Here is a 24,165-nt window from a genome sequence, read left to right on the forward strand (position 1 = left end):
TGTGTGAGGGAGTTTGCAGAGAGAATGTGTTTTTTTGTGTGTGTGTGTGTGACTTTTTAGACAGCATGTGTGTGTGTGTGTGGTGAGGTCAGCAGGGTCCTCCAGCACTGCAGAGTAAGCCAGAGTGTTAGTGGGTCACTCTCAGCCGAAGGGCGTGTTCTCATCGTACTGATGGTAAAAGAAGCCCCTAAGAGAACCAGGGGAGAATTAACGTCTGCTTGCTTGTGTTTTAGATGTGTGTGTGTGTGTCTGTGTCTGTGAGGGTACTGTGTTTTAGGAGTGTGTGTGAGGGCTACCCTCATTAAATATCTATAATTTATCATAACACTTGTATCTCTTTTTCCATCTGTCATTTCTCTCTCTCTTCTCTCTCTCTCTCTCTCTCTCTCTCTCTCTCTCTCTCTCTCTCTCTCTCTGTCTATCTCTCTCTCTCTCTTTGTCTCTGTTGTGCGACCCTAACCCCCACAGCCAGGGAGCACCCTCTGCTGTTCTGAGAGGACGCCTGGAAGCAGAGGGGAGAGGAGGAAGAGGAGGACGAAGGGAGGAAGGAGAGGATATATGAGGGAGGGAGGGGAACCTGCTCCTTACTACCTGTCAGAGAGATATTTCCAGTGACATCATGAGTGTTCCGCCCACTGGAACCCCGAGCCCAAATATGGAGGTGAAGGGCGTTTCCCAGGAGATGGCGTTGCTAAGCAATGCCTTGGCAGCCTACACCTTTCTAGCAGGTAAACTAAGCAACAATGGATGAAGGTGGTATTTAATAAGCTCTACGGTTCAACTACTGCTCTTTAATTTTGTGTTCTCTCATCATCTTTGCCCTTCTCTCTCTCTTTCTCTCACCCCTTGCCCTCCGTCTCCCCCATCTCTCCTTCTGCCCCCATCCTATCCTCTCTCTACCCCCCATCTCTCTCTCTCTACCCCCCCACCTCTCTCTCTCTCTACCCCCATCTCTCTCTCTACCCCCCCAACACCCTCTCTCTACCGCCCCCCCACCATATCTTTTTATCCTCTACCCCCATCTCTCTCTCTCTACCCCCCATCTCTCTCTCTCTACCCTCCCATCTCTCTCTCTCTCTACCCCCCATCTCTCTCTCTCTCTCTCTCTACCCCACCATATCTCTCTCTCTCTACCCCCCCATCTCTCTCTATCTCTCTATCCCACCATATCTCCCTCCCCCCCCCTCCCCCCCACCCTCCCCCCCGCCCCCAGACCATCCAGAGAGGGCAGCGTTGGTCTTCGTCAGCGGGGTGTGTGTGGGTCTCCTCCTCACACTCTTTGCCCTCGTCTTCCAAGTACACTGCCGGACCGACTGTCACTACAGCAGCAGGAGGAGACGTCACCACGACGACAGTCGCCCTCGTCGTCACCGTGGCGACCCCCACTGCCCCATACACCACCCTGCAGTGGCGGTGACCGGCGAGGACAACCGGTCGGGGGACTTGGATGACGTCACTGCCGACCTGTCGTCACGGAGACGGAGGCTGTCGGAGAGAACGCTGGTGCGCACGAGTGTGTTCACGTCGGCAGAAGGTGAACACACACTCACACACACTCCCTGTGGTGACCATGTGCAGTATGCTGGGACGTGGTGGTGCTCTGCTTCTGTTCATGGTCCTTAAATATCTTACAACCTAACAACCATCTCTCTCGCTCACTTCAAACTGCACACCTGCATACACAAGTTTGTGACGTGTTCTTGTGTGTGTGACACAACACACATAAACACACAGGAATGCATCAGCGAGTACACAAACATCAATGCATCAGTACGCACAAGCTTTCACACACACACACACACACAGGAACGCATCAACTCACACACGTCACAAGCAAACAAACCAACAGAGATTGGGACATCGGAGCATTTGGGACATTTGAACCGAGTTCCTTCATCTTGTCTTGCTCTGTTCTGCAGAGTTGGAGCGAGCGCAGAGGCTGGAGGACAGAGAGAGGATCCTCCGAGAGATCTGGATCAACGGACAGCCTGACCTGAACACCATCACACACAGCCTCAACCACTACTACTGACGGACAGCCTAGGAGTGTGTGGGTTGGGGTGTGTGTGTGTGTGTATGTGTGTTTTTTAAAATAATATTTGTGACAGTGTGTGTGGTTTATGTGTGCCTGTTTTTCCCATGGTTAAGAGGACACAGCTGCCTTCTTCTCACAGCAGTTAGTCTCTGGTGTGAGTCAACAGTGCCCTCCAGAGGCAGGAGGGCCAACAGGCAGTCTGTGGAAGCCTATGGACCTGGCAGTGAGCCTGAGTTTTGCTGTGTTCAAGATGGGGAGATATTTATAAATGATAGACATGGTGTATATTCCACTCTGTGAGGGCGGGGTCTCTCACAGGGGTTATGTTTGTTTATGGAGAAACAGGAGTGACTCCTATCTGGAAGAGGCTTGTCATCAAGAGATGTCGACAAACCAAGTTAGACATGTGGCAGTGCCCACCTCAGACCCCCCTTAGAACCGAGCCCGTGTGGAAGGCATGTATAATTGAAAATGCATCTAATTAATGTGTCTTTCTTAAATTGTATTGCAATTTTGTTTCCATTAAACGTGAGGTTTCCTGGCTCTATTAAAGATGTAACCGGTCATGTTGACATGGTTACAGTGAAGGGGAACTGTAAATCTCTTTCTCTCTCTTCTTTTTCTTACTGTGTAATTCTCTTTCCTCTTTCATCTGACATCACCTCAGACCTGTCCACCTCCTACCCTTTTACCTTATATAAGTCTGCCCTCATTTCCCATGAAGAGTAATCCATGAATGAAAACCGTTGTTTTTATTTAGGTAAATACTAGTTCTGCAGTACAAAAAAAATTGTTTAAAAAACAAACGTGTTTCATTTTTTAGACACAACAAAAACCACATTTCAAATATTGTGCGTTTCATAATTCCATTGGCACTCAGGTACAATTACCAACTAGCAACAAAACATTTAGTGAAGATCTAGTCAAACACACATTTAACATAAAACATATTTCGATATGTTGTTCGAACAGGCACAGTGTGTGGATGCTTGGAGTTTTAGAGAACCCCCCCTGGTGGTATAGAAGCATTACTGCAGGACTGGTCTCTGGCTGAGGGCAGCTTCACATGTGCTGAGGGTGATTCTGAAGGCAGGTGATGAACTCCTGCACCGCTCTGCCCTCAAAGCATATCTGATACACAGCTGCAAACAGCGGGTACCTGAGAGGCAGACACACAGGGCACCAAGTTGTAAACGTAGGCATTGATGTACCGCTTACATTGATGTAGCAGCTGTTAATAAACCACATTGTTTTGGCTCTTGGAAAAAAAGGACAGAGGCCAGTGTTAGCTAATGCTAGTGTTAATGCTAATGTTCATGCTAAGGCTAATGTTCATGCTAAGGCTAATGTTCATGCTAAGGCTAATGTTCATGCTAAGGCTAATGTTCATGCTAAGGCTAATGTTCATGCTAAGGCTAATGGTCATACTAATGTTAACGCCTCTTTAAAGAGAGGGAGATATTAGACTCACTGTTTCACCATGTCTCTTTTCATCAGAATCTTGTACACCTCAGCAGAGGTTTGTGGACCTTGCAGCTTCTGACCGTTGAGCATCTCTACCTCCAACTCCTCAATAGACTGCGGACACACACACACATTTTAATATTCCACACAGGTGTAGATGAAGTATCATCAAGTATCCGCACGAGGAAACCCTCCGCCTGGTGGGACTAACCTTGGAGGACTTGGCCTGGTGGGACTGACCTTGGAGGACTTGGCCTGGTGGGACTGACCTTGGAGGACTTGGCCTGGTGGGACTGACCTTGGAGGACTTGGCCTGGTGGGACTGACCTTGGAGGACTTGGCCTGGTGGGACTGACCTGGGAGGACTTGGCCTGGTGGGACTGACCTTGGAGGACTTGGCCTGGTGGGACTGACCTGGGAGGACTTGGCCTGGTGGGACTAACCTTGGAGGACTTGGCCTGGTGGGACTGACCTTGGAGGACTTGGCCTGGTGGGACTGACCTTGGAGGACTTGGCCTGGTGGGACTAACCTTGGAGGACTTGGCCTGGTGGGACTGACCTTGGAGGACTTGGCCTGGTGGGACTGACCTGGGAGGACTTGGCCTGGTGGGACTAACCTTGGAGGACTTGGCCTGGTGGGACTGACCTGGGAGGACTTGGCCTGGTGGGACTGACCTTGGAGGACTTGGCCTGGTGGGACTGACCTTGGAGGACTTGGCCTGGTGGGACTGACCTTGGAGGACTTGGCGAAGGCCTCGGCCACCTTGCGGTTGCGTCCCCCGTAACAGGTGGTGATGAGGTCGGCCACACCACAGCTCTCCAGGAAGGTGACGGAGCTGACCTGGCCCTTCAGGGGAGGAGTCAAGGAGTTATTATGTGTTCCTGGTAATCAATCAGTATAGATCACATTTCTGTCTTGCTATTTGCCCATATAGTCTATCTTATCGTTCATTCATATACAGTATACACACACACACACATATATATACAGTAGTGTGTATGTGTGTGTTTGTGTTCCTGCTTTAACCTCAATTGGATCCTGAGTTTGAAAGGCATTTCTTCCTGACCTTGCAGAAAAGCTTGGAGAAGGACACCATCTCCATGAGACCCAGACGGATGACGGCAGCCTTGGTGTTGTCCCCGAAGCCCAGACCGTCACAGAAACCCGCGCCCACGGCAACGATGTTCTGGGCCAGACAGACGGAAAGACGTGAGCAAGCACACTGTACCCCAGCAGTGTAAACTCACAGCAAATGAATCAAATATAACTGTTCCGTGTGGAGGGCTGTACCTTGAGAGCTCCACACAGCTCCACCGTGTCACTCTCCTGCACCACGGTGATCCTGAAGTTCGGTGTCTGGAGCAGCTCTTTAAACACCTGGCCGTTTGGCTCGTTCTTCGCCCCTGTTACGGTCAAGATTTGAACGTGTAACTGAAGTTCCCGGTGCGAGTAGAGAGACTGTGATTTGTACAACCTCAACAAAAACCTTTAAAAAGAAATGGTGTTGTTTGATGTTAAAAGCAGAATGAGGGCCTTACCAATGGTGGTCTCACAGAACTTCTCGTCTGCGACCTCGTTGGCGATGTTTGCCCCCATCAACACGCTGACTTCTATCTCCAGTTTCTCTCTGATGATGTCAGAGATCAGCTTCAGACCATCCGGGCCCTCGTCGATGCCCTGGACGAGGAACAGAGAGGAAATTCATGTTTCTCCCTCTTTCTCCTCCCTCCTTCCTGTTTCTCTCTCCGCAGAATTTTTGCGGTGACTCACAGCAAAGTTTAGGCCACATTCTTAACACTTTGAAACTGTTTTTAGAGCCTGTGATCAGATCATACAGGATTCCTCTGAGTTACTCAACAGAGGTGTCCGTATTTTACACAGATAGCAAGACAGGGCAAGGTCTGAGTGCCAGGAGACGTGATAGTGTTTTCCTATCTAGAAGATCCAGATCTATATCAAGCTGCTCTTACTTTGATGAGAGAGATCCCGATGGTCCCCTCTCTGATGTGTGGTTTCATCTGATCACAGAGCTTCCCGATGAACTGGTGTGGGATGACAAACACCAGCACACTGGCTCCTTTCACTGCCTCGGTCACTTCGGGAACTGCAACCTGAGGAGTGCCGAGACATCAGCTTTGATTACATAGATGTGATGATCTTCTGGATGTGGACCTAAATTCATATTAAAGAAATCATGTAAAATGTAAGCTATCTCGCCTCTCCAAAGGAGATAGGTATTTAACGATGTAAACACATGGCACTGTGCCAGGTAGTGACAGTCCTTAATGTATGAAGGCCCTTAATGATGAGGAATAAAGGTCAAGGTTCACTCCTCTTATCAATGGCTGATTGTTTATATACATTATCAAAGTCCCTGACAGACTTAAGTGGAATTGCACTATTCACACAGAAAGGATTTGATCCTTGATCGTTTTCCCTGCCCAAAAGTACTCCTTACCACATTTTTGGGCAGTTTGTGACCTGGTAGATATTTGACATTCTCGTGTTCCGTATTAATGATCTCTGTCAACTTTCTGCCATTGATCATTTCTTCATAAACCCACATGTTTACGATTGGATCAAAGCGGTTGGATCCTTTAACATTGTGTCCAATGATTTTGGCTATGGCAGAGCCCCTGAAAAAGAGAAACAGTAAGGTTTCGACCTCTCACGAGACTATTGGCACCTAGCCAGATAGATCAACCAAAATGTATAAATGTCCATTTATGCTAACATTATTAAGTCCTTACTTTTCATTAGTAGGATACTTTTGTATTTGAAAATAAGCCATCTAATTGTCACAATTAAACACACAATTCGTGTAGGCAAAACGAATCCATACCAGTTTCCGGATCCAACGATGCATACTTTCTTCGCAGGCATTTCTTGGATTTAGTACGGTGTCTGTAAAATTCCTGATACAAGAGTAGCGTACTTTCAGCAGGTCGTAATAGTTTGACTGTCAACTTCCTTATACGCCCAGAATCCTTTATCTAAACTATGATGCTCCACCCTGTGATTTGATTAGCTCACACTGCTGCCAGCTTTTCCTTTCTTCATAGCTGTAGAGTAACAAGGGTGCGTCTGGCAAACTACAGGTATGTACGCTTGTCATGACAAGCATTTTCATCCACTATAATTTGAGCATTTTGGCGAGAATTCATCAATGACATATTGACTGTGAGTCGAATGATAGTTAGGAACTTTATTTTCTCAACCTCAGAAATAGTAGATAGTTTAAAGCTTCAAACAAGGAGCAAATGCACTTGCGATATGTGTCATCATGAGACAAACACAATCGTAAAGGTTAAGCACAGTAGATATAGAAAGTTGGGGGACTTTTATTTTGAAGTCAATTGTTTATGCCACTTTGACAGCTCTCGCGGATTGATCACGTGTTTCAGTGACAGATTAAACCGTAAACAATTAATCGCGGGTTTTATTCGAATATACTGTGATGAAATTATTCATCCGTCAATTAGATAGTCTATCTAGATAGCTAGTCTATTTACATAGCTATCTAAATGTCCGCGTAGCTTAAACGGTGTTTAGAAAAAAACATGTATAGGGAATGGCACTGAAAGCAAGGCCTGTAAATAGGCTAACTCTAGCTAGCTGGTTACCTACTTGAACAAATCTGTTGAGAACATTGCGGAGCTATCTTCCTCCTAGCTAGCCTCGAGGTTTGTAGCTGGCTAGCTCGTTAGATATTAGCTAAAGTTACTAGTAGTGTCCTGGCATTTAAGCTGGAAGATAGCTGGTACCCTGGCAGACGGACAGTGTTTGAGCGAGCTAGCCATGACTATGCAAGGAGAAACAACGGCATTACGAATCTCCGACAGTGAAGGCAAGCTTGATGTCCTTACTCAGAACAGGACTCCGAGTTCTGGGAGAGCTAGTTCGAAAGGCTGGCAGTACAGGTATGGTGACATCTGTCTGTCTATGCTATGCTAACTAGCATAGAATGATGCTTGCCAGGGTTTACTGGACAGTTACTGAGAGTGGACTAGATGCACCGCCGTGTGTGAAAATGTCCTACATTACAGGCACTGTTCCCACCATGGCATGTGTAGAATCATAGTATGAGCACAGTCAAAATGAATAGTGATGTGACAGCGTGCAGTCCAACTATCTAGCACAATAGCTAATACTACCCGGCTACTTGGCTAACTGCTAACTGACGAGCTGCCAGATTTAGCTAGCTAACAAACAAGTCACATTTTGTCTGAAATTGAACTTTGGTCTATCTTGTAGACCACTTGCACAACCAGTAAAGCAAGTAGTGCTAGTCTCTACTGTGCGGCTAGACACTAGGTCAGGTGTTTTCTATTAGGAAGCTGGTTTGCCAATTCCAGTTGATGTCATTAACCGTTTATCAGTAAACACTTACCCTGATCGGTCTTGATTTTGTATAGTGACCACATGGAAAACATCGATGGCTACTTGATGAAATACACCAATCTGGTTACAGGATGGCAATACAGGTGAGTGGCTGGATCGCACAAAACGGATTATTCTATTTCTACACAATATTATGTCATTGAAATGAGTCACACTTGGCGTCAACAATTATAAATCGCTTTACTAGTGTTAATTTGCCTCATACAGGTTCTTTGTGTTGAACAATGAGGCTGGGTTACTGGAGTACTTTGTCAATGAACAGTCCAGGCCCCAGAAGCCTCGCGGGACTCTCCCGCTGGCCGGGGCCGTCATATCCCCGAGCGATGAGGACTCCCACACCTTCACTGTCAACGCCATCAGTGGAGAACAGTACAAACTCAGGGGTTGGTAGATACCCGCCCTCTCTCTCATGCTCTCCATTTTAGCAAAAAATACATTGGTTTCAATCACAACTTGCTCTACCATCCAACCTCAGTTCATAGCCTTAAAAAACCTTTTGCTTGATCTGCTGTGTTTAAAAAAATAGATATGCTCAATAAGCATTATCTCAGTGTTAAGGACTAATGGACAGAGAATATTTTCAGACTGAGTGGTTTGGTGATGGAACATCTCATCCATCATGTATTGATTTGGAATGTTTTCTAATTATCTTCTGTTGTCAAGTTAATCATTCTCAGGGATCAATGAGGTTTTCTTGTATGAAGTGTAATGAGGTTCCCTGGTGTGTGTGTGTGTGTCTCAGCCACAGACGCCAAAGAGAGACAGCACTGGGTGAGCAGACTGCAGATCTGCACACAGCACCACACAGAGGCCATGGGGAAGGTGAGACCAGAGTGTGAGACCTCTCTCTCTCTCTCTCTCTCCTCTGTTGCTTTATCTTTTTCTCTCTTACACTCCCTGTCACTCGCTTCCTCTGTTGCTCCCTCTGTCTTCTTTCTCTCTCTTTCTCTCCCCCCTCTGTGGCTTGCTCTATCTTTCACTCTCTTTCTCTTTCACTCTTTCTCTTTCTCTATCTATCTATATATATATATATATATATATATAGATATATATATATAGATATATATATATAGATATAGATATAGATATATATATAGATATAGATATAGATATAGATATAGATATAGATATAGATATAGATCTATATCTATATATATATATATATATATAATCTCCCCTTTCACTCTTAATCCCTCTTGTTAGAGCATGTACATCACTTCCTGTTTTGTGTCCTTTATCTGACTCAGCACTGTGTCCTGGGTTTTCCTCCTTACAGATTAACTTTTGTTGATCACAGCGTTTAGTTTCTACTGTTAGTTTCTTTGGCTTTGATGTCATATCATTTACAGTTTCTAATCTGAACATACCCAAAGCTAATATTCACACTTAAAAATGTTGCGGGGGGTAAATACATAAAAAATAAATAATAATAATATTTGTGGCTGTGCACAGAGAACATTTTGTGTATGATATTATTCATCTTTTTTTTTCTTCTCCTCCCTTGTTGTTTGTGTGCTCAGAGCAACCCTCCTCCCAAGTCTCGCAGCTACTCCACGGTGTCCCAGGGCAGCGGGAGCTCCCCTCTGTCCCAGCGCCGGCCCAGTCACAACGCCGCCTCCGTCTTCAGCATATCCCAGCTCCACAAGGGCTCCTCTCTCTACTCCAGCAGGAGGTCACTGCTGCCTGACCACCTGATGGACGCCAGGGAGGTGAGACAGGGAGGCCAGGGAGGTGAGACAGGGAGGCCAGGGAGGTGAGACAGGGAGGCCAGGGAGGTGAGACAGGGAGGCGAGGGAGGTGAGACAGGGAGGCCAGGGAGGTGAGACAGGGAGGCCAGGGAGGCGAGACAGGGAGGCCAGGGAGGCGAGACAGGGAGGCCAGGGAGGCGAGACAGGGAGGCCAGGGAGGTGAGACAGGGAGGCCAGGGAGGTGAGACAGGGAGGCCAGGGAGGTGAGACAGGGAGGCCAGGGAGGCGAGACAGGGAGGCCAGGGAGGCGAGACAGGGAGGCCAGGGAGGTGAGACAGGGAGGCCAGGGAGGTGAGACAGGGAGGCGAGACAGGGAGGCCAGGGAGGCGAGACAGGGAGGCGAGACAGGGAGGCGAGACAGGGAGGCGAGACAGGGAGGCGAGACAGGGAGGCGAGACAGGGAGGCGAGACAGGGAGGCGAGACAGGGAGGCGAGACAGGGAGGCGAGACAGGGAGGTCAGACAGGGACAGAGCCTCTGTCTTGGGTTACCCTGTAAAGCCAACAGGAAGTGTAAACCAGATAGGGTCTAATCCCACGTAGCAAAAGTGTCTGCTTCTGTGTCTCATCGTGGCTCGTGATTGGAGGAGAGGCCGGCAGGGGTTAGCGTCCAAAAAGTTACTACCACATCTTTATTTCTTTTTTATTATTTTTTCTTTCATGTATTTTTCTTGTATGTTCCACATAGCAAAAACTATTAAATCACACCTGGGCTGTCCAACTCCGGTCCTGGAGAGCTACCGCCCTGTAGTTACTCATTCCAACCATAATCTGGCACACCTCACTCTAATAATAGGGTGACAAGCTGAATCATGTTTCCTCCAGCTTGCGTTGGCGTAGAAACCAACAGGACGGTTTGCCTCCAGGAGTGTAGGGTTGGACAGCCCTAATCTAGACTAGCCTCATTTACTGAAAGGAATGAAACCACAGATACAATCATAATTATAACAGTGTTCGTTTAGCAGACACTTTTAAATGGAACATCATACAGGGCGATTTGAACCTGCAGTGAAATGCTCTACTGCTGAGCTACACCCATCCCAACTGCCCAAAACCCATCTCCACATACCTAGCACCTGTTGTAATCTGTCCCCTGGCCCTCCCCACTCCTCCCCAGATGATGGTGCAGGCCCAGGGGCAGCACAGGGACCTGATCCAGGGCATCGAGGGCCTGCCCCCGGCCCCGGGGCCCTCCCTGTCCCCCCTGGACCAGGACCTGCTCATGCTGAAGGCCACCTCCATGGCCACCATGAACTGCCTCAACGACTGTCTCCACATCCTCCAGCTGCAGCAGGTGGCCCGGCAGGCTAGCTCTCTGGGAGGTCAGTCCAGACGTCGGGAGCTGTGTGTGTGTGTGTGTGTTTGAGTGTGTGTGTCCTTGCTTGATTGAGTGTGTGTGTGTGTGTGTGTGTGTCCTTGCTTGATTGAGTGTGTGTGTCCTTGCTTGATTGAGTGTGTGTATGTGTGTCCTTGCTTGATCGAGCCTGTGAGTGTGTGTGTGTGTGTGTGTGTGTGTGTGTGTGTGTGTGTGTGTGTGTGCGTGCAAGGAGGGGGTGGGTGTTCATGCCATCCCACTCATTGCTCAGTGCATGTTGGATCTGATGTTGGATCTGATGTTGACAGGGGAGGGAGTGTGGAGCTGCAGGGACAACATGGCATCGCTTGCTTTGTTGTTTGAGCCTCTCCTCCTAGTTTTACTATCTAACAGTCATCTGATACTGACCCTGTTTCTGGCAATACTGAGAAGGAAGGATATTAGTTTTCAAAGACAGTGTGTGTGTCCCCATCCTGTACCAGACACAAATCATTAGTACTGCTGTCCAAGCTCTGGTCTCCCAGCAGGACAGCTGGTCTAAATGCACGGCTCTACGGCGGTGGAATTATTCTCCATAATTGATGAGGAGCAGTGCCTATTCTTACAGGCTGTCTCCAAGGTAACCTGATCATAAACAGGGAAACTGGATTAAATGTTGATTGGCCATCTTCACGGTTACCCATGAGATCAGATGAAAGGATCACCGATTGAGAGAATGGGGCCTGTGCCTGCCTTGTAAAACCAGTGTCCCGGTTGAAATGTGGCAAACAGTTTGTTGACAGTTTCATAGTGCTAGAGAGGATCTATCCTAGTGTGACATACAAGCTCTTGTTATTCACCATGTATATTTCATGACCCCAAGCAGGGGACGGAACGTCGGGACACCCAATCAGACGAAGCCGTCAAGTACCTCAAGTCAGGTTAATTAGTATAGTCCCCGCCCTTTTTCCGTGGTGATTAGCAATCAGGAGGGAAGCCAAAAGGGCTTATCCAATAGGAGGTCGGGGACGTTTCCTTTTGGGGCGGGGCCTAGCGTATCCTGATACTCTGTCGGTGGCCGGGGTCAGGTGGCTCTCCAGGGCTCAGTGGGAGATCAGTCCCTCCCCTCGGCTTGGTGGCTGTGCCCGGCTGTGTGTGTGTGGATGCTCTGGGTCTGTGCTGCCGTGGTCTGGGGCTAGGGAGCCAGCGTCTGGGCACCATGAGCAGCTGTGAGCCTGTCTCCTCTTCCTCCGCAGGCCCCACCATCGAGTGGCTGGAGCCCCAGCTGCCTGAGCTGCTGAACAACGGGGGCGGCATGTCGGGGTCCCCCCCCGGGGACCAGGCAGACCTGGAGGGCAGCCGTCTGGACCTCACCAGCACCGAGTCCTGCAGCTTCTCTGGGGTAAGACTGGGGGGGGGGACGGGGGGACGACACTGGTCCTGCTGCAGGGAGGCAGCCAATGTGTGTGTGTGGTGTGTGCCTGTACTCAACCAAGTCAACTCCACCCATGTTCAATAAATGCATTTTTTCCAAACAAACATGACAAACTTTTCTCCAGGATCTACCCTTAATAATGAGTGCTGTGAATATGATGTTACTGCCTTCAAGGGTGTGTACTGCTCACGTCTGTGTGTGCTCACACTACTCTTTTGTCCGTCCGTGCGTGCGTGTGTGTGTGTGTGAGCAGCAGGAGGACATAGACGAGGAGGAGGAGGCGGAGGACTCGTTCTCGGACAAGGAGGAGGACCTGGGGGTGGTGGAGGAGGAACGCAGTGTCATCCTACACCTGCTGTCACAGCTCAAGCTGGGGATGGACCTCACACGGGTCGGTCCAGTCCCCACACACACACACACACACACACACACACACACACACCCAGAGTCTTAGATGGGAGGCTCAAGTGGACAAAGACACTATATAGTAAGGCAGGCCTCGGGCCGAGGTGAATGGTGATTATACACAGCAGAGGGGTGAATAATATCTACAGTTACTGTAATCGATATTCTATCTCTGTGTGTGTGTGTGTGTGTGTGTCTAGGTGGTTCTTCCCACCTTCATCCTGGAGAAGCGCTCTCTGCTGGAGATGTACGCCGACTTCATGTCCCACCCGGACATCTTCGTGGCCGTCACCGACGGCAACAGCCCCGAGGAGCGCATGGTACGCTTCGTGGAGTATTACCTCACCTCCTTCCACGAGGGCCGCAAGGGAGCCATCGCCAAGAAGCCCTACAACCCCATCATCGGGGAGACCTTCCACTGCTCCTGGAGGGTGCCCAGGACCAAGGAGGCCCAGCAGGAAGGCCCCCCCGCCCAGGGCTGCCCGCCCGCCCGGGGAAGCCCCACCCAGGGCTGCCCCCCAGACTGCTACCAGGTGCGCTTTACGGCCGAGCAGGTGTCCCATCACCCGCCGGTGTCGGGCTTCTACGCAGAGTGTCAGGAGAGGAGGATGTGCGTGAACACACACGTGTGGACCAAGAGCAAGTTCATGGGCATGTCCATCGGGGTCACCATGATAGGAGAAGGTACGGTACACGTTCACCATGATGTCCATCCAGACTCCCTAGTTCTTCTCCGTGAAGTCAGTCAGGCTTTTCTATTGAGTTTGTGACCAAAGTGTGTGTGTGTGTGTGTGTGTGTGTCACCAGGCTGCCTGCACCTTCTGGAGCATGATGAGGAGTACGTGTTCACCCTGCCGTGCGCCTACGCCCGCTCCATCCTCACCGTGCCCTGGGTGGAGCTGGGGGGCAAGGTCAACGTCACCTGCCCCAAGACGGGCTACTCAGCCATCATCACCTTCCAGACCAAGCCCTTCTACGGAGGCAAGCTGCACAAGTGAGTGTCCCCTTCTGCAGGCCTGCGGGCTGCTGCTCCCAGCTGCTTGCATGCTCTGTAACGGGTCACATGCTCTGTAACGGGTCACATGCTCTGTAACGGGTCACATGCTCTGTAACGGGTCACATGCTCTGTAACGGGTCACATGTTCTGTAACGGGTCACATGTTCTGTAACCAGTAACATGTTCTGTAACAGGTCACCTGTTCTGTAACCAGTGACATGCTCTAACCAGTAAAATGCTCTGTAACAGGTCACATGTTCTGTAACCAGTAACATGCTCTGTAACCAGTAACATGCTCTGTAACAGGTCACATGTTCTGTAAGCAGTAACATGTTCTGTAACAGGTCACCTGTTCTGTAACCAGTAAAATGCTCTGTAACAGGTCACCTGTTCTGTAACCAGTAACATGGTCTGTAACCAGTAACATGCTCTGTAACAGGTCACCTGTTCTGTAACCAGTAAAATGCTCTGTAACAGGTCACCTGTTCTGTAACCAGTAACATGCTCTGTAACAGGTCACATGTTCTGTAACCAGTAACATGCTTTGTAATTGGGGAGGGAAGGGTCTTTTAGTGGCCTGACATTGTCTACTCATCTGGTTCCCAGTCAGTTTCGGGTCCTTAATAGTGACGTGTGTGTGTGCGTGTGCGCGCAGGGTGACCGCGGAGGTGAAGCACAACACCACCAACGCGGTGGTGTGCCGTGTGCAGGGAGAGTGGAACGGAGTCCTGGAGTTCTCCTACGGCAACGGTGACACGCGCATGGTGGACGTCACCAGGCTGCCCGTCACCAAGAAGCGGGTCCGGCCCACCGACAAGCAAGGACCAAACGAATCAAGGTCCGCTCCAGTGTTTCCCCTGGTCCGCTCCAGTGTTTCCCCTAGGTTTACAGCTTTGGGGCGGGCGACCATGTAGAGACAGAAATGACATGCCGTTGTGTAAATAAGATAAATAACATAAGGCCATTTAGTTTGTTTAATAAAAGAGCAAGCTATAGACCTGTTTTATAGGAAAGGTAACCTTAAATGACCTATTTTGTGATCTGGTTCTATATATAAAAATAAAAAAACTCTGAGTCAGGTGGCTGAGCAGTTAGAGAAGCGGGCTAGTAATCAGAAGGTCGCTAGTTCGATTCCCGGCCGTGTCAAATGACGACGTGTCCTTGGACAAGGCACTTCCCCCTACTTGCCTCAGGGGGAATGTCCCTGTACTTACTGTAAGTCGCTCTGGATAAGAGCATCTGCTAAATGACTAAATGTAAATGTGTGCGCCAGGCGGCTGTGGCAGCATGTGACCGAGGCCTTGCGTCAGAAGGACATCGACAAGGCCACGGAACACAAGCGCCTGCTGGAGGAGAGGCAGAGGACGGAGGAGAGGCACCGCGGAGAGACGGAGACCGCCTGGAGGACCAGATACTTTGACAGCGAGGTGCGTAGCTCGCAGGCGCTGGGGGCACTTGTTTTGTGGCTTAGGACAGCATGGGCGATGAGATGCTGTAAATCTGTTCTGAAAGCTAAATCTACTGGGAAAAGCACTTTTAAATAGTTTAACTGGCCGGGAGCCTTTACACAACCTCAATCTGACTACTTTGAAGTTACTTTTTTTCTTTTTCTTCTTTTATTTGAGATCACAGTCGACCCCTTTTTAAAGAGTCTCAAGATGCCAGGCTAAGTGTGTGTCATGTGACGTGTCATGTGACCTATTGGCTAATGTTTATGACTCATCTCTCTTTGGCAGGGTGAAGGCTGGGTGTATCACAAACCACTGTGGAAAAACACAGCCCTCAAATCTTAGTCCCGGCAGCCAGGCGGACAATCCGACGGATGGAACCATGCCTCCCCCTCTCCCGGGGTGTGTGTGTGCTCGCGCGCGTGTGTGTGTGCGTATTTGCTGGTTGGCATTCTGTAGTGGTTGAGACAAAGAATGACCTCCACGTCCACACACCTACTTGAAGTGGAGACGATACCAGACAGGCGTGATATCTCTCTCTCTCGCACACACACACACACACACGCGTGCACACCAAGCGAGGGGCTCTGGAGGTGCAAGCTTTCGTACCCTGAATCACCTTTTGTATAATCAACCATACGAATGAGGACATATTCCTGTACAGATTAATGTATCTACGCAGCCTTAACATTGTCAGATGAGTGAAACTCATGTTGGCTTCTACTGAAGTCATGAAAGGGAGGTTTTTGGGGTGGAGGGCAGGGGGGGGGGTTATTTACAATTTATTTACCTCGTCCCAAGTATGTCACTGTTATAGAAGGGAGTTTAGGCCAGCCGTTCTCTGGAAAACCTGTGTTATCGACAGAGTGAGGCCTGATGTAGCCACATTCCCTTATTTGGTGATATCTCAGCTTGCTGTGAGCATGAGGAGACACAGAATGATGCTGAAAACGGTTGTTTTTCGACCACACGCAGTGTGTTGTCGTGTGTGTGTGTGGGTGTGGATGTGTGTAGGGAAAATGCGTGACATCTATGGAATGAGTTTGGCCATAGTGGCATGCTGCATACAAGTCAACTGATCTTATGTTCTTTAAATATTCCCCAGAAAGTTACTGCAGTTATTGTCTGTGATGTTTGTGATTTGTGCACAAGAACAAATGAATGTCCTTCTAGTGGATTTGGATACTTGCTCTGAATTGGACTCCTGCTTGACGACTGATAGAAACACACTTATATGCATGACGGACAAGGCATTTCTGTTCACCTTGTACTCTGCAAGAAGCTGTTGTCAGCATTCACATTTGTTATCATTATGATTAAAAGCTTTTAACCAAAATAAGCTGTTTTTCCCCCCTCTGATACATAGATTTTTTTTTCTTGTGCAAATAATGTTTATTGGCTGATGGACTTGTTTGGATTTAGAAAAAGGAAAAAAAATCTTGGTTTTTTTTGTGTTTTTTTTGTGTCCATATCATCCAGTCTACCTAAAATGTATTCATAGCTTATAATACATACATAATCAACCAGAATGAGGAGCAGAGAGCACAGACTCTTTATTCAATCAATGTTTTAGTCAATGTTTAACTTTTGCATTGATGAGCGATCCTCCACAATGTGGTGCCTTACTAAGCAGTATCCACCTGTTTGTCTTCCAGTGTCAATATTACTCCGCGTTCCCCAATCACAGCTAACAGTCTTAATCCATTAGTTGTATCCCTTTCACTCGCATCCTGTATATATAAATCATGTGAATTATGCCATGCAAGTAAATGTTTTTTTAGGGGTATTTATGTTAGGCTACTCTTTTGAAGAGAGATAAAGAGAGGTTTGTGTGTTTTCATGTGTGGAAACAGAACCCCAAATGCTAGTTCATCATATCCTGTTGACTTGGTCATCTCATTGTTTTGCTGATCTGTGAAATGCACTGACGTTGAAGGTAACACGACACTTGTAGTCTTATATATGTGTGATGATAATGAACGATACAATAAATTGCCTATCGATTATGTATTATTTTGTCTGTCGAAAGTAGTTATCTGTAGCCTACTGCATGTTCGGCTGATGAAGAAGGCTGGTTATATTCTTGTAGTCCAATAGGATTATTTGGATTTATAGTTTAGCCAAATGCTTCCTAGTTTGATTTAGTTTAGATGTTCTCTAAAATAAATCAGGTAACGGAGTGATTTTGTTCAAATCTGAATAGTGATGAGTCGGGAGAAAGTTCTACAGGGAATTGAACAAGCGAAAGTTTTTACTGCGCATGCGGAGTATCAGTAACTGCGGAAACGGGGATGGCGGATGCTGTGAGTGAAGAGTCGGGGACAACAGGAGACCAACATTCACCCTCATCAGACCTAGAGAAAAATAAAAATAACACGGTAATTACTCATCCCACTGGCAGGTCATAGATGTGGTGCATTTCGAAAGCTACTATATAGACCCAGTGACTGGCCCGGCCCAGAGTGCGTTATTGATGCAAGTGACAAACCATAGCCCTTTAAACAGCTTGATGCGTTCAGTTTGAAAACAACAAACATAATGTGAAATATTATCATTTAACAATGTAACCCTCACAATTTCGCTACTGTGAAGCGGTATTGGGGGGGAAAATAATCTGAATTCCCATTTGCTCCCGTTTAGTAGTCTAGTGGTCTGATGCGCACACGATAGATAATGTTCGCTGCATCGTAGCTATACTGATGGTTGATAACGTGACATAGCCAGTATGGGATCCTGTTGTGTTGACAGTCAATTCAAATAATCAAGCAATGGGTAACACATCCCAATATAGAGTAGAAGACCGCATGTATGAATACAAAAAAGTGTATGAGTGGTCATTAAAGATCGTAGACGTGGTTTTCCAGATGGCGGAGGGGTCGACGCTCACTCAGAGGATGGAGATTAGTGTGACAGAGGCAGAGAAAAGAAATGGAAAAAACGCCGTGAACATGCAAGAAACCTTCACCGTGTATCTCATAGAAACTCGGTAAGAGACCACGCATAGCGCTCAGTAGGCCTACCAACTTTAGCCTCTCCTCAGTGGAGTACCTAACATGTTTGTTTCAAACCTCAGGTGATAGGAAAACACACCTATGTAGTTAAAGATGTGTATGTGTGTCTGTAAGGCCTATGGCTGCAATAGCAGAAGGACACAACCCGGCCCCAGATTCTCTGTGGAGGAGATACAGCGAATTTGAGCTTCTTCGGCACTACCTGTTCGTCACATATCCCTTCATCATCGTGCCTCCACTGCCTGAGAAAAGGGTAAGTTCAAACCTGGCAACCTAATGAGTTCAGGTTGCAGCTGAGCATCTCCTGGCCTGATTGTTGTGCTTGACGTGCAGGCAGAGTTTGTATGGCATAAGCTGTCTGCCGACAACATGGACCCAGACTTTGTTGAGCGTCGCAGGGTTGGACTGGAGAACTTCCTGCTTCGAGTGGCCTCACACCTGGTGCTGTCCAATGACAAGATCCTCTTCCACTTCCTGACTGAGGTATGTACATCTTGTGTTGTGGTATGGTTTGGGAATCTGAATCTGGCTAATAAGAACAGGCTTGATCGGCTTGTCAGAGTGGCCAGTGAAGTCATTGGGGTAAACCAAGTTCAGCTCTCTAAGCTTTATGTTTGGCAGGTCGTAAGGTCGACCCAGGCCATATTGGCTTGTACTGACCATCCCCTGAAGGGGGAGTTTGAGCTCTTGCCTTCAGGAAGAAGGTATAGAGCTCCCACCCACAGAACAAAAATATTTGGGGACTCTTTTTTTTGTTTTGCTATTGGGAGGCTAAATTATTGGCACTTATTTCTGGGTTTCAACATGAAGTGATCATTGTACTGTACTGTATTGTGTTGTTGTCTCTGTGTGGTGTCAGGTATGCTGCTTATGTAGTATTTATGATGGATTGAATGTGTTTTAATACCTGTCTACAAACAAATTTCCCCTAGTGGGATCAATAAAACTGACTTGACTTGTACACTAGTGTCATTCAGTCCGCCATTGACATGTAGGTTTAATAACAGGATATGGTTTGTATGGTACAACAACATGGGGTTTTACCAGAAATAAAAGTGTGGTTTGAGAAGGTTTTTCAGAGCCCCAGCTGAGGGTTGTAGTTTTTGTGCTAATTGTAGTTTCCTCCTCCTCTGTTACAGGAACATGGCTGGAAGGAGGTGGTGTATGACACAGGATTCCAGGATAAGGTATTTCCTGCCAAAAACATCAATGTATATCTGAGTGGAGGTGTACACACAGTAGCTGCTGCTTGTTTTGTACACACAAAGTATCATTTTGAAAGCAGCTGTGTGTGTGTTTGTGTGTAGTTGCACCTTGTTTTGTGGTACAGTATTCAAACCTTACTTGGTTCTCCTGTCAACTACAGGCAGACTCCAGGATCCGAGCTCTTAGTGCCACCTTCAGAGTGAAGAGTCCTGACAAGTAGGTGGCCCCAGTCCTACCTGATCCATACAGGCTGGCTAGGGGCCCTTCCGTCAGGCCAGCTTGCTCTCTAGTGTGTTGTGTGGTGAATGTAGTTTTAACCTGTCCTGTTCTCCATCCTCTCTAACCCAGACGCTTCACCGAGACGAAACACTACAGCGACGAGCTTCAGTCTCACACTTCTCAGGTGCTTCGAACGAGAGCTGTAAGTTACACACACACATAATTTCATTGTCTTTTAAGCTGTGTGTGTGTGTGTGATTGTGTGTGCAGGATTTTCAGTCTCCTCATCTTTCTCCAGAGAGTAGCAGACAGACTCTATGGTGTGTACAAGGTCCATGCAAACTATGGCAGGGTCTTCAGGTAGGATTTTTTATTGGATTTTATTTGACTAAACATATTTTATAGATGAAGGTATTTCAGGTGACTTCAATATGTGGAAGTATTATTTTGAAATACTCACTGTGTGTGTGTGTGGGTGCGTGCATGTGTGTCTAGTGAATGGAGTGCCATAGAGAAGGAGATGGGAGATGGACTGCAGAGCGCCGGACATCACATGGACGCGTAAGTATTCCTCCGTAGACGATCCCCTGGGGATGCAGGGGGATCCCTCCTGTCGTCCCTGTAGCTGTAAGCCTGACACTCTGCCTGGCATGTCGGTCCTAACGGAGGTGCTGAAGGCTAACCCCAGTCTCCCTCACTAACTCTGAGGGTCAGATGGCTGAGCGGTTAGGGAGTCGGGCTATTAATCAGAAGGTTGATGGTTCGATTCCCGACCATGGGAGTCGGGCTATTAATCAGAAGGTTGTTGGTTCGATTCCCGGGCCATGCCATATGACGTTGTGTCCTTGGGCAAGGCACTTCACCCTACTTGCCTCGGGGGGAATGTCCCTGTACTTACTGTAAGTCGCTCTGGATAAGAGCGTCTGCTAAATGACTAAATGTAAATGTGCTGAAGGCTAACCCCAGTCTCCCTCACTAACGGGGGCCTCGTTAGCAGGTATGCCGCTTCCATAGATGACATCCTGGAGGATGAGGAGCACTACGCAGACCAGCTGAAGGAGTACCTGTTCTTTGCAGAAGCCCTCAGGTAACTTTCTTAGCTGCAGAACCTGAACGAATGAGCGAAGCCCTTAACTCTACAAAGACTAGCCACTAGCCAAGATGGAGCTGCATTGAAGCTGTGTTTGTGTCTGGCTGCAGGGCTGTGTGTTGTGTTTGAAGCTGTGTTTGTGTCTGGCTGCAGGGCTGTGTGATGTGTTTGAAGCTGTGTTTGTGTCTGGCTGCAGGGCTGTGTGATGTGTTTGAAGCTGTGTTTGTGTCTGGCTGCAGGGCTGTGTGTTGTGTTTGAAGCTGTGTTTGTGTCTGGCTGCAGGGCTGTGTGTTGTGTTTGAAGCTGTGTTTGTGTCTGGCTGCAGGGCTGTTTGTAGGAAACATGAGCTGAGCCAGTTTGAGCTGGAAGTGGCCTCCCAGGACCTCATCTCCAAGAAGCAGCAACGGGAGGAGCTGGCCACTGGGGTAGGTTCACCTGGACACACCTGGTCCATCTTGTCACACCTGGACACACCTGGTCCATCATGTCACACCTGGACACACCTGGTCCATCTTGTCACACCTGGACACACCTGGCGCTCAGGGACATGAGAACATTGTAGCCCACTCCATACTCACTAACTGTTCCTTAGAACATTCAATCGCACCGAAGAAGAGACTTTCCTGTCACAAGCTTCATTATAATGACAAATGACAGCGTCATAATGCAGTGACTAAGTCTGTGACAGAAGACAGGACACGTGACCCATCATCTCTGTCCCCAGATGTTCAGAGCGTTCTCCTTCAAAGGCATGACCAACAAGCTGTTTGGCCAGGAGACTCCGGAGCAGAGAGAGGCCAAGCTCAAGCTGCTGGAGGAGCAGATCGTCGAGGGAGAAGACGCAGTCAAGGACAAAACTGTAGAATGCGAGTAAGTCCCTCGGCCTTGCATGTCCTGTTCCTGTAAAAGCCTCAACATAACGTTATGGGCGGTTTAATGTTTGTCAGACGTTTGTCTATGTTCTTCTATGCTGACATGATGTGTGTGTGTGTGTGTGTGTGTAGGGAGCATGTGAAGGCAGCTTGGGTGGACATGCAGCGCTTTAAGGAGCAGAAGGATAGGGACCTGAGAGAGGCACTCTATCGCTACGCTCTCATGCAGATCAGCATGTGTAAGAAGGTGAGCCAGCTGCATAGATATACTGTAATGTAGATCAGCATGTCACTCCATGCACGTAACACCATCATGCCAAAAACAGAAAGAGGAGATGTATAAGGTCGATGATGTGGGTCATGTTGTTGACCTGATCGATTTGACCCATCTACTCTTTCCTCTCTCCTTCCTCTCTCCTTCTCCTTCCTCTCTCCTTCTCCTTCCTCTCTCCTTCTCCATCCTCTCTTCTTCTCCATCCTCTCTCCTTCTCCATCCTCTCTCCTTCTCCTTCTCCTTCCTCTCTCCTTCTCCTTTCTCTCTCCTTCTCCATCCTCTCTCCTTCTCCATCCTCTCTCCTTCTCCATCCTCTCTCCTTCTCCTTCTCTCCCTAGGGAATTCAAGTCTGGGGCAACGCTAAGGAATGTTTCCAGAAGATGTGATGGTCTCTGTCGCTTTATGATGATGTCATAGAGCAACTGTCTAACTGGGTTACTGCACTGCACAACAACAAAGTGTTTAATACTGGTTGACGATTAGAAAGATAACAAGCACATAACTTTTCTCCGATTCAATGAGTTGTTTTATTTAGGTGTTTATGAGGAGTGAGTATGGAGAGAGACAGAGATGGTTGACTAACAATGTAATAATAATGTATTCATTTATCTGATGCTTTTATCCAAAGCAATGTGCATTGGGGGGATTTGAACCTGCAACCTGCAGTCACGTGTGCTAAACACTGAGCTACACCTGCCCTGTATGGGAAAAGATCTACTTAACAGGTGATCATGGTTTACTTGAATGAAGAATCAGAACCCACAGTGATGGGGGTGGGTGTGGTACTCAAGGGACTGAGCACTACTGAGGTAGCATAACCACAAGTGGATGTCTCAGACTGTGCCACTTATCTAATGTATGCATGATTGGTTTTTCAATGCAGGGTCTGAGCTAAGAGTTAAAACCAAAACAAGTGTGACTGATACTGAATTCCTGCAATAATGAATGCAAATCAGCTGTTTGGTTAAAGCACAATGTCAAAGGATTTCATATGAGGAGCAAACACTTATCATGGTACTTAATGAACTTTTCCTTCCTTGAGGGTTAACTTGTAAATAATGTGTTATAATCTATGAATTTTTCAGTGAACATTCATCTTGTGTATGTTGATTTGCCAAATATATTAAAGGGGTCATAGAATGCAAAACCGAGTTTACCTTGTCATAGTTGAATAACGACAGTTCGGTGGGTAAAATGGACATACAGTGAATCTCAAAGTCCATTGACACCTCTTTCCTATCTAAATCTCACAATTTGAAACTGCCGCTGTAAAACGAGCAGTTTCAAAAGAGTTGACGTCAACTCGTTTTTCTTCACACGTATTTCTCTATTTTATATGTTTTTATATACCCCCCTCCCCCCCCCCACCTTGCATAAGGTATGCAAAAAAGCAGAAACAGAAATATCAATTTGTTTTTTATATATGATTTATATATATATATGATTTATTTCATAAATATTTGATATATGTATATTATCATATTAAGCAACACAAAGGACAAGGCAAATGATATGGCACACAGCCTAGGCTGTAGAACAGTTTCAGAGCATTAAGTAAATTCTTACAATGACTTACAAAGAATGCAACATGTCAGGAGTTGGTCTATAATAATAAGAATCTTCATTGTGAGCAGTAGCAGATGGAAAAATATACATATAACATTACAAGTTCATCAATACTCCCACTGTGGGTAGGCCTGAATGTGACACACAGACATTGTGTATCTGAAGAAAAATATGGCACAGTTCAAGCTTTTGTGGAAGGGACGTTGAGGTAAAGTAAGTAAAATGCATTTTCATAGTTTGCTGAAGGTCTAGTCCCATAGCATGTTCATGTGTAATGACTAAACATCAACAAGGAACTAGCTTGTCAGAGAAATAGGAAATACATTCAATAACATGGCACAAATATACTTAAACACACTGTGAATCCAACAAATGATTTTACTTTTACAATACAACACATTTTGAGAATTACAACAACAGTGACAATGATCTACTTACTGACAGCTTAATGTCATAAAATATGCAAGTTAATTATAATATTTGTATCCTTAAAGCAACATAGTGTTCATGGTCATCACTCACTGATAGCAGGGTTCCAGTGGAGAGATGTGATTTGTGGCACCTGTCAGTCAAAAATGCTTCTGTTTAACCCTCGTGCTGCCTTCGGGTCACATGACCCAAAGGTTCATAACGAACCATCATTGTGTTTACCCAATTTTACCCAATACAAAAACAAATAAAAATAATTTTCTTTTAACCAT

General features: G+C 47.2%; 4 protein-coding genes across 6 annotated transcripts; 3 read left to right on the forward strand and 1 right to left on the reverse strand.

Annotated features, from left to right (window-relative positions):
• The first annotated feature begins 619 nt into the window (after positions 1-619).
• On the forward strand, positions 620-2,032 carry LOC136966386 (protein eva-1 homolog A-like). Of its 2 annotated transcripts, XM_067260887.1 has the most exons (4): positions 683-728; positions 1,214-1,354; positions 1,409-1,534; positions 1,920-2,032. In XM_067260887.1, the coding sequence occupies exons 1-4, from the start codon at positions 683-685 to the stop codon at positions 2,030-2,032; spliced, it is 426 nt and encodes a 141-aa protein (XP_067116988.1). The 2 variants fall into 2 exon arrangements, with proteins under 2 accessions (XP_067116987.1, XP_067116988.1); XM_067260886.1 differs by having other exon boundaries at positions 620-728; positions 1,214-1,534.
• A 736-nt stretch (positions 2,033-2,768) lies between these two features.
• On the reverse strand, positions 2,769-6,461 carry LOC136965913 (glycerol-3-phosphate dehydrogenase 1-like protein). The gene is made up of 9 exons (XM_067260214.1): positions 6,343-6,461; positions 5,959-6,136; positions 5,471-5,611; positions 5,039-5,177; positions 4,791-4,903; positions 4,567-4,686; positions 4,233-4,346; positions 3,507-3,613; positions 2,769-3,194 (listed from the first exon to the last, which is right to left on the reverse strand). Exons 1-9 carry the CDS (start codon positions 6,381-6,383, stop codon positions 3,098-3,100), a joined length of 1,050 nt encoding a protein of 349 aa, XP_067116315.1. The 5' UTR covers positions 6,384-6,461; the 3' UTR covers positions 2,769-3,097.
• A 463-nt stretch (positions 6,462-6,924) lies between these two features.
• On the forward strand, positions 6,925-17,234 carry LOC136966298 (oxysterol-binding protein-related protein 11-like). Its single transcript, XM_067260770.1, has 13 exons — positions 6,925-7,420; positions 7,916-7,984; positions 8,109-8,284; positions 8,644-8,723; positions 9,422-9,610; positions 10,765-10,969; positions 12,198-12,343; positions 12,630-12,767; positions 12,982-13,465; positions 13,589-13,775; positions 14,434-14,616; positions 15,052-15,205; positions 15,515-17,234. Exons 1-13 carry the CDS (start codon positions 7,299-7,301, stop codon positions 15,569-15,571), a joined length of 2,190 nt encoding a protein of 729 aa, XP_067116871.1. The 5' UTR covers positions 6,925-7,298; the 3' UTR covers positions 15,572-17,234.
• A 270-nt stretch (positions 17,235-17,504) lies between these two features.
• Positions 17,505-23,037, forward strand: LOC136966095 (sorting nexin-4-like). 2 transcript variants are annotated; one of them, XM_067260472.1, is made up of 14 exons: positions 17,505-17,604; positions 18,091-18,212; positions 18,352-18,490; positions 18,571-18,720; positions 19,377-19,424; positions 19,604-19,659; positions 19,792-19,864; positions 19,961-20,022; positions 20,158-20,223; positions 20,660-20,749; positions 21,078-21,177; positions 21,477-21,622; positions 21,757-21,871; positions 22,237-23,037. In XM_067260472.1, the coding sequence occupies exons 1-14, from the start codon at positions 17,518-17,520 to the stop codon at positions 22,282-22,284; spliced, it is 1,302 nt and encodes a 433-aa protein (XP_067116573.1). In that variant the 5' UTR covers positions 17,505-17,517; the 3' UTR covers positions 22,285-23,037. The 2 variants fall into 2 exon arrangements, with proteins under 2 accessions (XP_067116573.1, XP_067116572.1); XM_067260471.1 differs by having other exon boundaries at positions 17,506-17,604; positions 20,657-20,749.
• The last annotated feature ends 1,128 nt before the right edge of the window (positions 23,038-24,165 follow it).

The sequence above is a fragment of the Osmerus mordax genome, chromosome 22 (genome assembly GCF_038355195.1).
Source record: "Osmerus mordax isolate fOsmMor3 chromosome 22, fOsmMor3.pri, whole genome shotgun sequence".
Taxonomy (NCBI): Eukaryota; Metazoa; Chordata; class Actinopteri; order Osmeriformes; family Osmeridae; genus Osmerus; species Osmerus mordax.